The sequence below is a fragment of the Chenopodium album genome, chromosome 19 (assembly GCF_948465745.1).
Source record: "Chenopodium album chromosome 19, dcCheAlbu1.1, whole genome shotgun sequence".
NCBI classification, from domain to species: domain Eukaryota; kingdom Viridiplantae; phylum Streptophyta; class Magnoliopsida; order Caryophyllales; family Amaranthaceae; genus Chenopodium; species Chenopodium album.
This window is the reverse complement of record NC_137852.1, coordinates 9,784,727-9,799,419: the sequence shown is the minus strand read 5'-3', so window position 1 is coordinate 9,799,419 and position 14,693 is coordinate 9,784,727. Positions and strand designations below refer to the sequence as shown.

General features: G+C 32.2%; 1 protein-coding gene across 2 annotated transcripts; it reads left to right on the top strand.

The window, feature by feature from the left end:
• Positions 1–3,125: 3,125 nt before the first annotated feature.
• LOC145594589 (peptidyl-prolyl cis-trans isomerase CYP57-like) lies at positions 3,126–12,776 on the top strand. 2 transcript variants are annotated; one of them, XM_081650911.1, is made up of 10 exons: positions 3,126–3,424; positions 4,740–4,918; positions 6,666–6,767; positions 7,245–7,351; positions 7,440–7,581; positions 8,310–8,544; positions 9,065–9,104; positions 10,266–10,458; positions 11,434–11,574; positions 12,289–12,776. In XM_081650911.1, the coding sequence occupies exons 1-10, from the start codon at positions 3,205–3,207 to the stop codon at positions 12,427–12,429; spliced, it is 1,500 nt and encodes a 499-aa protein (XP_081507037.1). In that variant the 5' UTR covers positions 3,126–3,204; the 3' UTR covers positions 12,430–12,776. The 2 variants fall into 2 exon arrangements, with proteins under 2 accessions (XP_081507037.1, XP_081507035.1); XM_081650909.1 differs by having other exon boundaries at positions 10,263–10,458.
• The last annotated feature ends 1,917 nt before the right edge of the window (positions 12,777–14,693 follow it).

Below are 14,693 nucleotides of genomic sequence, written 5' to 3'. Positions count from 1 at the left end.
AAAGACGAAGGGCCTTTCAGATTTTCTGAACTGAATAAAGCTGAACTGAAGTAAATTGACAAGAGCTGAAATAAATATTTTACGATAGAAGAAAAATAGGAGCTGAACTGAACTAATTAGATTGGAGCTGAACTGGACTGAATTGATTGGAGCTGAACTGAACTTAAATGAAATTAACCTGAAGAGAACAGGTCCGAGGCCTATTTTCTCCACCTTATATATTCAACTAATAATTAATAAAATTCATTTAAATTTTTAAAAAATAATTGCAATATAGTAAAATTAATTTAAGTTCGGCATAATAATTTCAATTCACTTTAGTAAAAAACAAATTTTGATCAATAAAAATCTATAGCTTCAAAAAACAAATATAATATTATATAAATATAAACTCGATAAATTTAATTTAAATTCAACAAAAATAATTTTATTCCAATAAAAATAATTTTTAGTTCAACAAAAATTAAGAAAAACAGAAGAGGACCTAGGGAGTAGGGATGGTCAAACAATTAACACTTCTCAATTATGTCACGTTATTCTTAATCCAAATACATAAATCAAATTATTGTCAATCAGTGTCAATAAATCAAGAAAAGTTATTTTTAACACATTAAAAGATAGAATATAAAGCAAAAAAGAAAGGTAATTTCAATAAGAAAACAAAGAAAACTATATCAATTAATGTAATTTTAGTGCAAACTAAAACGAAAAACGTTAAAAGTTTTCACAATTTGGCCACTCATCGGCCACTTCAAGTGATAAAAAAGTCAAATCCAGGCGGTTACTTTACCTTTTTCAAATAATATTATAAACAAAAATAATTTAAGTTTGTTTAATTAATTTTATTAGTTCAGTAAAAATAAGTCCAATTATGTAAATATAAGCTTTTAACTAGGAAAAATAAGCAATTTTAAAGATCAAATCAAATATGATAGTAAATATAAGTTAAAATCAATAAAAAAAAATAACTTAAGTGCAATAAAAAAATCATTTAAATTTAGTAAAATTAATCTAATTTTATTTCCTTTTTTGACTTTTACACTATTCAAATATTCTACTTCAACTGACTTTATTCTTATTAGTTAAGGAAAAGCATACTTATTGGTAATAAGAATATCTTATTAGATTCCTCTCGATTTATGCTTTATAATCTATAAAATTATTAATTGGTAATGAAAGGTACTTGTCATTGGAATATTTTATTCACAAAGGTGAAATGAAAATTCACATAAGAAACAAAGAAAGTATTTTTTAAAACTTAAATTATTTTTGTTGAATCATTTTTTTTATAAAATAAATACAAGGTACTTCGTATTATATGAGGACTAGATACTTATCACTAAAATTAGTCGGTTAGTGATTCATTACATTCACAACAAATTTTAAAGTTTGTTAAGAGTTTGTATAAATAAATACTACTACTATTAACAACTTTACAATTTCTTACAAGTGAGTGTGAAATAGATGAAGTAATTATTTTTTAAAGTAACTAAAAAATTTAATGAATATTAACTTAAAATTTTCTTATTTAAAGGCCATGTAGGGTTTTCGGAGGGAGCATCAGTTTGAATGTTTTTCTAGTGGCAAAATTGGTAAAAATTATCAACATATTATTGTTCTTTTGTTGTTGTCTCACTTTCTCCCCCCTCCTCCTTTCGTAAATTACGTCTTCTTTAACCTCCCATCTTCCTTTTCTCATCATCAATGGCGGACGAACCCCAACACTACTAACACCAACCCACCACTCATCTAACGAAAACCTTAAAGAAAATATATTGACTAAGGGTATAGTTAACCCCAAATGGTAGGCGTTTGTCATTTGTGAGCATTTTCCCCTTTGTTGATTTGATTGACCTTCATTGTTGAAGAATTCTCTAGCTCCATGTTGAGGAGAGAGAGAGAATGGTGGGTAAGTGGGCTGACATTGTACATCTTTTGTTTTGCTTAAACAACATTATTTACCCAACTTGTTTAGGGAATGCTAAGACAGGTAAGTTAAAATATACGGAGTATAAATTGTCATTAAACATTTTTTTTTGAAGCAAAACGGGTGCGAATGCTAATGCAAAACTTTAAATACTTTAACTATCAATATGTCAAAACTATAACAATTAAATAGCAATAAACTATTCATTATTCCTAAAAAAAAAAAAAATTCATCAGTATAATTTAACAATTATTCATAATACAACACAGACCCATATGTAGACTGGTGCAAGCCTCCTCAACAACTCTGTGAAGATCAACATAGACGCTCACGTTGTCTCTAATATGGGGAATGGTGTGGGTGTTGTTGCCGGGGATGAGAATGACCTCATTATATGGGCAGTAGTAAGGAGAATACCGAAAGGCTGGGATATTGAGCTTGTAGAGGTGACCGCGGTGAAATTTGGATGCCATGTTGTTAGGAGGCTGGGATATGACCGAGTTTGGATCGAAGGGGATGCCTTGATAGTAATAAACACCTTGAATAGTAGTGCGTGTGGCTGGTCTCCAATATGGATTGTCTATGATGAAGTTCGTACCTTAGCAAAGTTATTTAAGCTTGTAACATTTCTTATGTTAACAGAGTAGCCCCTTCTATAGCAAGATGAGATACGAGTGAATGTTCGGAGAGGGTTTGTACGAGTTCTTTTCCCCAAAGCATATTAACTTTGGCGGAACTTGATATTAATTAATGAATTGCTCTGTTTTCTCAAAAAAAAAAAAAATCCATAATACTATATAGATTATGGAATAATTTTTTCTTTTTTCGGATGGATAAATCACTAACAATAGGGCATGTTTTGATTGACTGAACTGAACTGAGCTAAGCTAAACTGAACTTATTGGAGCTGAACTAAACAAAATATTTTATGAGAGAAGGAAATTAGGGCTTGTTCTCTTACGTTGAAATTCAATTCAGTTCAGTCAGTTCAGTTCAGCTCAGTTCAGTTCCTAATATCCTTCTCTTATAAAATATTCATTTCAGTTCAGTTCAGCTGAGTTCAGTTCAGTTTAGTTCAGTTCAGCTGAGTTTAGTCAATGAGAACAGGCCCTTACTCGTAATATAAGAACTGAACTGAACTGAAATATTGCAAAATGTCAAAATATTTCCACCGAAAAAACGGAGGGAGTATTAGGAATTTAGGAGGGCCTTAAACAAAAGCAACACAAATTAAAACAACAAATTGCAAAATCCTCTCTCCTAATTTGATCGGAAACATGTCGACGATATACGTATTGGAGCCGCCGACGAAAGGGAAGGTGGTAATACACACAACATATGGACCCATTGACATCGAGCTTTGGCCTAAAGAAGCTCCTAAAGCTGTTCGAAACTTTGTTCAGCTTTGCCTTGAAGGTTACTATGATTCCACCATTTTTCATCGCATTATTAAGGGTTTTCTCATTCAGGGTGGTGATCCCACTTCAACTGGCCTCGGTATTTTCTCTTTTCTCCCTCTTTGTCTTCTTAATTTATCAATTTCAACTTTTAATCATTCAATTAGGGCTTTGTTGTTGTTTTTAGTAGTGTAACTGAGATGGGTTTTCAATTTTGTTGTTGATTATGAGAAAATGATGTTTAATTTTAATTGGGTACCTGAAACTTTTGAGGGTTTTTTTTGGATGATTTTTTTGATCCAATTTACTTACTTTGAGCATGTAATGATTGAATTAGGGCTTTAATTTTGTTTATGTAGTAATACTGTGATGGGTTTGGGTATTTTTTGGTCCAATTTACTTGTTTTGAGCATGGAATTAGGGGTTTAATTTTGTTTTCGGTAGCAAAGTGGTGATGGGTTTTCAATTGGATTGATGGATATGAGATAATCTGGCATTTGTTTGTAATAATGGGTACTCATAAAGTAGAGTGAATTTGGAGGATTTTGAATTTTTTGAGAGTGCATTTGAATTAGAGATTCCACTTTGATGGTTAGAATGGAGAAATATTTGTACTGGGTAGCCTAAAATTTTGAACTTAATTATTTAAATTGTTTGCTTTAGAGCTTGTTAATTTCAATATGATGTATTTCATGATCTTATAATTGCAGAATGCGGTCCTCTTTTTTTTTTTTTTTTTTTTTTTAAATAATGTTTTATGAACAATAACAAGCTGGTTTTAGTTCATGTTTGAAGGTTTTAGGGTTATAATAATATTTTCTTTTTTGCTTGTTTGGGATGGAAATTGAAATTAGGAAAAATAAGTGCTACTTGTGTTTTTGTAAACTCTTGATTTCATTGTTTATATTCTTACTGGTCCCGCATTCAACATACTTGACATTTTACTTCTTTTGGGCTCGCCATAAAGAGGATTGCACCTTTAGAGAAGTATAAGAGCTTAAGCTGATATGTAAGTGAGCTGGCTTAAAAAAATAGTTCAGACTACTAAAAAAAATAATCTGTCATTACATCAAGGACTTGGCTTATAAAGTTATAATGAAAGAAGATTTTGGATAAATATGACATGCAAAACATTCTCTTATAAAATAAACTTCAGTTGCTGCATTGAGGATGTTGAGTTGCGTTCTTTATACATCTTGAAACAAATACTGTTAAGATACTGGCTCCAGTAATGATGTTAAGATATGGAAATTATAAGGATTTTCATTTTCGTAAAATAATGGATGTTCCATCTATATGCTGTATATTTCTATTAGCAGTGCTTAGTAAACAATTACTTGCTGTGTGCAGCTCTTGGATTTAATTTTGTATCATGCTGATTATCAACATCTTGATCAGCAATTTGTTGTGGTTAGGTGGTGAAAGCATATATGGTGCAGCATTTTCTGACGAATTCCATTCTCGTCTACGTTTCAACCATAGGGGCTTGGTTGCGTGCGCAAATGCTGGTTCTCCACATACAAATGGAAGTCAATTTTTTATGACATTGGACCGTTGTGATTGGCTTGATAAGAAAAATACGATTTTTGGAAAGGTATGGTAATCTTTGCCTTTAATATTGTGATATTTATACTTGTAATTACGAAGATACCGTTCTTGAGCACTGAGCCTCATTTTCTTCTTTTATACAAGTATTTCTTTTCCTCATTTGGTTGCCCTGGTTGTGGTTGGTTGGACATAAGGGAAGACATATATTCAAAAAATAAAAAAAAGGAAGAGATATCTGTTATTCTGTTGATACTTGATATTCCTACTTTTGAAGGAACTTGTGAGTTGATTTAAATGGAAACATAGATGTAGGTTTTGTAGCATCTAGATAATCTACATATTGTACTTTGATAACTTTAGGAGATGCAAGCATGATGCAGGAATAAAGTTATAAGCAACCTTTACAAAGATCAGATCTGAATTTAGTGGGTGACACCTGAAGTTGATATGCTGCATATACTTATGTTTTTTCTGGCTCTAGGGCCTCTAGCTGATGAGTCATTTGATAGCACACCCTTAATTTATCGATCTTAATTTATTAGAATGTCCCATGTTTGAATAGATCACTCCTTTAAATCTCTAGATTCCAGTGTCTTGGTACAAAGCAGATTATTTCTTGGCTGCCTTGCTGTGGCTATTTTAGTTTTGATGATAATCTCATTTTAGTACATGTCAATTAATTTTCTTACTGTTCATAGATCTAGTGACATGGTTCGCTTGATTTAACCTTAGGGGATATTAATTCAATAAAAACAGCGGTAGTGTATGTTCCATCCTTGTGTTGGTTATCAGAGCTCAAGAAGTATGATAATTACGCTATCTAATCAAGCCTAATAAAGAAGCTAAGTCATGTTAAAAAAACCATGTTAATTTAATGTTAGTCAGGCAGTCCGGGTGGCTTTTGGAGTTGGGAAGATTATTGGAAAAAAGATTTTTGCAACCATTACCCTTGTGATTATATACCTTCATGCTTCAGTTTAAAAAAAATTAATTGACAATAAGAGTTGTTTTGCATTAGAATGGTAGTCAGTCAAAAGTGACCAGATTTGTGGCTTTAAATGAGTTTCTTGGAGAAGAAATTAAATTGGTTTATATATTGTACTTAATTACTACCATGCGACCCAATTGGAGATTTACTAGAGGTCCACTTATCAATTGAACATGCACAAAGTAAACAATTCATAGTCCATTTGCATGCTTTGTCAGAGAATTGAGAAGATACAAACCTAATAAGTTATAAGCTCATTTGGTCTTCTGATGCTTCATATATTTCATACAAACCCCTGTAACCTATATATATCTATCTTGTTACCAGCATGAATAAGCCTTCTGTCAGAAATTGCATAATATTGTTTAACAAGAGAAGTGAATGATATCCTTGGTATTCCCAATTGCGAGTTACTGACAGAGGTGTTGATCTGGAATGGAGTTGTTTTGCTTTGCAACTAGGTCTTGCCTGGTAGTTTAAATGGTGTAATGGTAGCTCTAACTGAAGGAAGAAGGGGGTAATCTTCTTTCTGCTGAGGACTCTTGAGATGTGTCTTGTCTTATATTCTTGCCAGCAAATAGCAAATCGTGTTCCTTAATACCATGATTGTTGATTTTAACTCAAGCATGTAAGTGGTTACTAACTTACTACAGATAAGATCAAGAAACTAAAATTGGCTATGAAAATAGGTGACATATTTATAAGAAAAAGCTAAGCTATATTTCCCTTGACGGTGTCACATAATGTATTCTACATTTCCCTTTTCATGTTTTCTTGCAAGTTACATTGGTATGTTCTGTTGCAGGTTACTGGAGATTCTATATATAATCTTCTCCGGATAGGAGAAGTTGAAGCTGATAAGGATGACAGACCCTTGGACCCTGCTCTGAAGATAACATCTGTTGAGGTTTGGTTCTGCTCATGCATGCCATTTGTTTCTTTTTATCCGCATGTCTTCAGAACCTCAAGGTTGAACATAATCTCTCACATTTTTAAGGCTAAAACTATGGTAGCTTCGTTGTATTCAATGTATGAGGCCATGCAAATTCCTTGATTTCTCTCTCTTTCTCACACGCGCACGCTGTCACACATTTTATTTTTGACGCACGTTGTCACACACAATTTGAATACCCTTTTATTTATGTCTAATTATACCTCGACATTATGTTTGAGAGTAGTTGCTGAGACAAACAGCAAGTGTATGATCTCCCACTGTATCCTTTTGTCTGATAAATAAAAAGCCTCCTTCAAACTGTTAATTTTTCTTAACTGGCAAGGGATGTTGAAGATCAAAAAGGAAATGGTTGAAGTTCGGACATTTATTTATTTTTTTCTTATGGGATTAAGGCTTTGATTGATTAATTGGTTGATTGATTATAAGTAGGTTATATGGAATCCCTTTGAAGATATTGTCCCAAGAGAAATATCTAAGAAGTTGCCCCAGTTGGAAACTGACAAAGAGAACAAAGATTTGAAGAAGAAAGCCGTGAAGTGAGTTTTCCTGGATGTTGACAATTTTCTTTCATATCTATGCATATATGTATCATTTAACCATTCAAGTTGTAATTTTCTGATGCAGAAAGCTGAACTTACTTTCATTTGGTGAGGAAGCTGAAGAAGATGAGAGGGATTTGACAGCTGTGAAGCAGAAAATTAAGAGCAGTCATGATGTGTTGGATGATCCTCGTCTACTGAAAGAACACAATCTCACTGAAGAAATGGTACTACCATACCTTGGTATCTTCTTGAGTTGTGAACATATGTCCATTTTTACCTACATGTCCTTGAGAATACTGCCTTTTGAAGAACTAAATTGTTTATTGAAGTCAGCTTGCCAGCATATCATTTTTATAGTGAATTTTTAAACAATGACATATTATTTATACATGTGCCCACATGGCGATAGAGAAGAATAGATTTTCCCTTTCTTTATTTGGTTTTTAGGAATGCAATAAAGCTTTTAATCGGAGAAGAAAATTATCATGGCCCATGTCAAAGATTAAGGAAAATGAAAAAAAGTAATGCTGTAGCATAAACAGGAGTATTGGACTCTAAGGGGACTTCATTCATTCAATCTTTGTAATAAACTTCAGGTAATAAAGTGAAGAAAACAAAAAAATAATAAGTCCTGACTCCTCAGATAGTGAAATATAATTCTTTACAGGACATATATTTAGCTAAGTTTTGTCTTTATGTTGTTAACAATAGAACAAGTTTCATGGGTTTCCTTCTTCAGACTTGAAGTATGTTGATATGTTTAATTGATCAATTCTAAATCTAAATAGTGATATTACTTGCTTGGCAAATACTTCTCTTGGGGATTCAAATAATTTTCTATGTATCGAAAATGTGACCATTGCACAAATATACATAATTGTTTTGGCCTTTTGGCGGTCTTAACTTTGTCTAAGCTAATAATTGTTGTCTTTGCTAAACTTTTGTCTATCAGAATCCAGATAAACTCAAGAGTGCAAGGGATTTGCAATTATCTGTGAGAGAAGCTTTGAATTCAAAAAATCAGGAGTCAATAAAAGGGAAACCTAATGAGTTATCTGGTTCTCGTGCTTTAAGTGACAGTGATGAGGATGAAATAAGTTTTGATGGACGAATGCGTGAGCAGATTTTGAGGAAAAGAATGGAGATTGGTGATCTTCCTACTAATACTAAGCAAAAGTCTCAAAGTGGTATGGCTACTTTATTATCTAAATTTATTCACTCATGGTGGCTTTGGACTTAGTCATTTTAGTCTCAAACCTACTTACAATTGCAGATATTGATGTGCATGTAGGCATAGCCTGATTAGAAATGAGACAAGTGGGTAGAAGTGGAGAGGGATTCCCCCTCTATGTTGTTGTCCAGATTACTTTCACTGTTCAAGTGTACTCCCTGATGAATGTGATGATAGATAATCATGCTCAAATTTTCAACTTTCTTTTCATATTTCCAGTTTATTATTCACATTCCTTGTCACTTTGTCAGTCATTGGTAATTTGCATTTGCCTAAGAATCATCCATCAGATCTTTGAAGTTGGGAGATACCCTGTCTCTTATACCTCCTCCCTTCCCAAATTAGTTTTACCTTGTAATTTTGTATGTGTTCATGCAGTTGTACAATTCCTGATTTGCAACTGTACTGCTATGTTCTAATTTTCACCGTGTCAGAATCTTTAACTTAGTTTCTTTGTCTTCTGTTCTTTATATTAGAGAGGTCAAAGTCCACGGATCAGCAGAAGTCAGCCCCAAGGTAAAAACTAAAAACTAAAAGCCTTACCTTGATTATGTACCTATTTTCATCTAATTTATTCTTGATGCTGCACGTCATTTTCTTTGCTGCATCTTAGATGCCTAGTGCCCTAGTGATGAGAGCTTGGTAAAATATTAGGCCATATAACAGACATAAAAATGCGCCTAACACATTGTCATAGAACTGAGAGCCATAAAAGTGCTCCTAGAATAAAAATTATATGCAAGCGAGAGAGTGAGCGAGAAAGAGGGCTTTGGAGGATGTAGATGGGGAGAGTAACAGAAAATTCTTTAATTTTGATAGTACAAATTTTTGGGCGACAATTTGAAGTTCACTTTTTTTTTTGTAGGTTACCTACTTGGAATCTCTGTTAGTCAAGGAACTGAATTATTGGTCAGCTAGTGTGTTATCTTTGGAAAGTCTTGTGCCTCATGTGATTTTTTTTAAGAGTGATAAAATGACCAAGTAGCTATCACCCAAAGGTTGAACTAAGAAAGATAATTACTCACCATTTTTGGCTTTGTTGTTATAATTTATCTTGCTGTTGCCTGAGAGGGATCTCTTAACTATTGGATTTTTTTTTTAATCTCTAATAACTTTATAAGTTACTGTTTGGTTTCTAAGATCTGTGGTTGCTTAATATCAATTTCAACCTGCAGATATTAACTTATAGTGATATTCCTAGGGTTGCCAAGTTTTCCCTTCGAAACAGCAGATTGGTGAGATAACATTTATGTTGGTGACGCATTCAGCAGTAAAACCCTTGTCTCTGCTTGTTTAAGTGGGGCGTATATTTTTAATTCTTGGTCGTTGGCCCCTCTATTTGGTAATGCTGAGATCTTGCAAGAAAAGGGATAGTTTCACTTGTTATCGTGCTAATTAGGTTGACTTGTCTAGTAAATTTTTAAGCTCACATGCTTTATGTTGTTTGAAGTATGATGACGGAGACTACATTAATTGCTGTTATTGATAATTTCACAATGTTGTTTCAGAAATCAACTGTGTTTCTGGGTTTATCTCATGAATTTAATGTTTTAGTAGTCATGTTCACAAAATTTCAATTGTGTTGTGAGCTCTTTGACATGCGGCATTTTTGCCTACTTCCTTGCTTAAAACTTTCTAGTTTGTGACAGAACACTCTTCTGGTGTTATATCCAGCAGGTCAGATCCTGAAAGTTCAGATGACCAAAGAAAAGTGGGAAAATTGTCTATCAGGAAAAAGGGAATCGGATCTGAAGCTAGGGCAGTGCGTATAGTTAATGCTGACACGGACCTGCAGCTGTTAAATAATGCTGAGCGAGAAAGAATGTTGCAGAAACAGAAGAAGCGGAGACTGAAGGGACGTGAAGATGATGTATGTTATCATTTCTCTTATCCTTCAGTTCCTATCCTTGCACTATTTCTTTCTTGCACCTTTATTTATGCAGCTTGGTATTGTAAAGAAAGTGTCAGCAGCTCAGCACCTATAATTGTCCTCAATATAGTAAAGGTCTGCTGAAAACACTAGCACCCGAAATTTGTGTCTGTGAAAGTATTGCTGCCTCCATTTTCATATGGTGTTTTTGTTTGTGACTTTGTTCAACCCACTTATTGTAGATTCACCAAACAAGGACATATTGATAAAGGTGGGTGGTTGTGAGAAAAAAGTGAGTTGTGGGGTGAAGGGCAAGATTGTCAAAGATTTTATGTCAAAAGGAATAAAGTAGAAGTGGGTATAACAAAAAACACCTGAAATGAAAGTGGGTAGAATAAAAGGACGGAGGCGGTATATCCTTGTGCATATGATAAATGTTGCTTCAATCTCTTAGATCATTAAGATTTTGACTTAAGAAATGAGTAGCAATGTAGCATGACTGACAAACTAATTATATGCAAGCATGTATTTAAAATATGGGCAGTCATATGTAGTTATTCAATGTAAACATAAATACATAATTATTCGAATAATCTTCTGTATCATAGATACTCTACATTAAAGCACCACTTATGCTGCTATTGATACCTTTAAGCTCTTTCCCCCTCTCCCCTTTTTTTGTCAATGACTGGAAAAAAAATTATAACTTTTAATGGAAAAGACGAACCAAATTTTTATACCATGTATAACATCATTGAAGCTCCTTAGTATTCTCCAATGAGACAAAAGACAGGGCAAAGGATGGGCAGAAATATATCTCTGGTCCTGTTTCTTTTTCTTCGCTACTTATACCTTGTATCTGTTCTTTATTCTGGCTTTGCAATTGCTTCGCAGCTGCCTGGTCATGGCTGGTCTTTCTTTCAAAAATATCTGGAAAATTGACACTGTACGGTGGTTTGCATATGTGCTGTCCAGGTACTTGCCAAACTTGAGCGGTTCAAAAATTCGATGGCCAAAAAGCATGTTGAACCGAGTGGAAAATCCGAAAGTGGAATTGATGAAGATCTATCTGACTGGAAAACTGTCCACCTGAAGTTTGCACCTGAACCTGGAAAGGTTATCCTTCCTCTCCCCTTGTGTTATTGCTAGAATTATTTTATCTGGTGTTCAAATTTTCCAATATTGCCATTTGCAAATTGAAACTCAGAAAACAAACTTCTCTAAAGGAAATATCTGAAATAACGCTATACAATTCTTACTTGGATAAAGTTGGGATGTAGATTCCTTAATAAATTGAAAAATACTGCAGTTCCACCTAGAACAGGAGCTCCCTTTTGAAATTGTTATGTACGTGATGTTCAGTTATGATTACACTTGGAAAAGTTTGATGATCCAGGATGACTTTCTCATTGCTGATTAAGTACCATTTACCTTGGAATCCTAAGAAATGCATCATATTCATATTTCTTTTTTCTTTTTGTTTGGGTGAGAGGGGGTTGTAGAAGGGGGCAATCGTAAGAGACCAGATAATGACTGAAAACATGGGCTGTTTCATAGGCTGCTTTATGTTTAGCTTTGTAATGTGTTAACTTGCATCTATTTGTAAGGATCTTTTTTATTTTTATTTTTATTTATTTATGTTTTTTTTAACTTGATTACATACATTTTATCATTTGCTTGAAATTTTGAAAAAATGGTATTACATGTGAGGAAAAATACTGATGAATAATGACAGATGTAGGAGATTGTTCAACTGCCATTCTGTGCTTAGAAAGTAAGCTTGGATGTGATGATTGATGTAGGCTTTTTTGTGTGTAAATCTGTGTGCAGAATAACATGTCACGGAGTGAAGATGCCAATGACTATGCTGTGATTGATCCTCTTTTGGAGAAAGGCAAACAGAAATTCAATAGGATGATAGCAAAGGAAAAGCGACGAGAACGTGAATGGGCTGGGAGATCCCTGACCTGATTCTCTAAACTTCCTCGGTCAATGGCCATGTGATTGACAAATTCCTATGATCCTGTTCTGCGCATCTTCATGTTGAAGATGACGGCCAAGGGATGATCCTGCACTCGAAATACTAAAAGATACATGGAATGCTTTTCACAAGAATATTGGTTCCAGACGTTCCGGTCGCGTATTATATCTTGTACTGATGAAGTGATGAGCACAAATTTGGAGTAAATGTCGATCTGTGAATGTAAACAATCAGACTGTAATATAGTCTCCCCTCTTCTATGGTATTCTTGGTTTTGTACTTGATGGTTATATTCAAAATTTTCAATTTAAATAAATTATTCATATTTTCTATGAAACCCACAGTATATAAAAATGACTTTTAAAAATTTCCAGGCTTGGGCTGAACCATAATATTCAGGGTACCAAGCCCAAACCTAAAGATCATTGGGAGCAAATCATAACCAATGACCAAATAAAGTTTGTTTCATTTTCCTTCTCTTCCTTTCTTTTTCCTAACAATAATCGTTGATTAATATATTTCGTACTTTAGCACGGATTATGCTCTAATTTCGTATTAACTAGATGAAGCCCGTGCGATACACGGGTCGGTCTATTATTTTTTTTAAAATTTTTTTTTCATATTTATGTGATTACATTTGTTATTTTATTAGTTGTACGTAATATATCATTTTCTCCGTATTTGTTTTAAAATATTAGATAAAATTTTTAATCTCAAAAGATAATATTTCGTATTTAATTAATGTAACCATTAAAATCTCATTGGTCAATTATGCTTATGTGACACTTGAATTATTTATTAAATATAACTTTAACTAATCTTAGGTGGCATAATCCTATTGTAACGTTTTAAAAATATTAATCCCATGTGGCGCTCTAATAATTTTTTAAAAATAAAAATCCTAGTGGCACTCTAAAATCTCGGGAAAAAACTCCCCTTATATATATTAGACTAGATGTAAGCCCGTGCGATGCACGGTTTTTAAATATTTCATTTATGTATATATATATATTTTTTTTTTATTTCTTAATATTTTTTGTTTTTATTTTCTATTTTATTATTTTAACATTAATTTAAGATAAAATATTTTGTGTTCATCAAAAAAAAAAAGATAAAATATTTTGTTAAGGGCTTGTTTGGCATCGCTTTCTGTTTTCTGTTTTTTGTTTTTTAGAAAACAAAAAACCAAAAACTGGAAACAAGAAAAAGGTGTTTCCACTTTTCTGTTGTCAGTTTTCAAAATTATCATGATTTTAATAAGTTTAAATAATTTTTGTATTATTATATGACTTATATCATATGTGTTTGAAAACCAAAAAAACAAAAAACAGAAAACCACAGCAATGCCAAATGAACCCTAAGTTTTAAATTATTCTTATTCAAATTTTACGCATATAGAACTTGAATTTATAAATTGAAATAAATATTATCTCATTCATCTGATAGTTAGATAAAATCATTAAATCAAAATATATTTTTAACTAGATGAAGCCCGTGCGATGCACGGTTTGTTTGATTTTTTTTTTTAATTTTTTTTTTTTTTTTTGTATTTATGAGCTAAAATTTGTTATATATTTAGATAAAATTCCTAATATTAAAAGATAATATTTAATATTTAATTAATTGAAACTTTAAAATCTCATTCGCCAATTTTGCTTACGTGGCATTTGAATTATTTAATTCTAAAATAAATTAATAATCTCTTATTTAACTGGCTAATACTAAGATTTATAATCCTACATGGTGCGCTGAGAAAATTAGATCCTACGTGGCTCTCTAAAAACTCAAGAAAAAACTCCCCTTTATATATATTTTTTAATTTCTAATCATTTGTTAAAATACTATAAATCCTAATGTAAAAGATAATATAATAGATAATTTTTGTTTTTTTTTTCATTATTTAAATCTTAAATTACTATTTTTTGTTTTCAATTCTCAAATTTCACTTGTTAATTTTTTCTTAAATGGAGACTGAAAATTTAAATTCTAAATTAATATATAAATCTAATTTTTCATTGGTCGAAATATTACTTTTGCTTATGTGGCGTGCGATGCACGAATTTTTATATACATTTTGTATATAAATATTTTTTTGGTGGTATCTTAATTGTTTTCTTGCATTATAAGTTTTAAAAATTTTGTATGAAAATTTCATATCATCAGATTTTTACATAAACCATTAACATCAAATGATAATTTATATTTTTTAAATATCAAAATATAATTTTTAGTTTTTTAAATAATATAAATCCTA

Coding starts and splice junctions, on each gene's coding strand:
- LOC145594589 (XM_081650909.1), top strand. CDS start 3,205: ATGTCGACGATATACGTATTGGAGCCGCCGACGAAAGGGAAGGTGGTA. Junction 3,425..4,739: donor TCCCACTTCAACTGGCCTCG/GTATTTTCTCTT, acceptor TGTTGTGGTTAG/GTGGTGAAAGCATATATGGT. Junction 8,545..9,064: donor TAAGCAAAAGTCTCAAAGTG/GTATGGCTACTT, acceptor TCTTTATATTAG/AGAGGTCAAAGTCCACGGAT.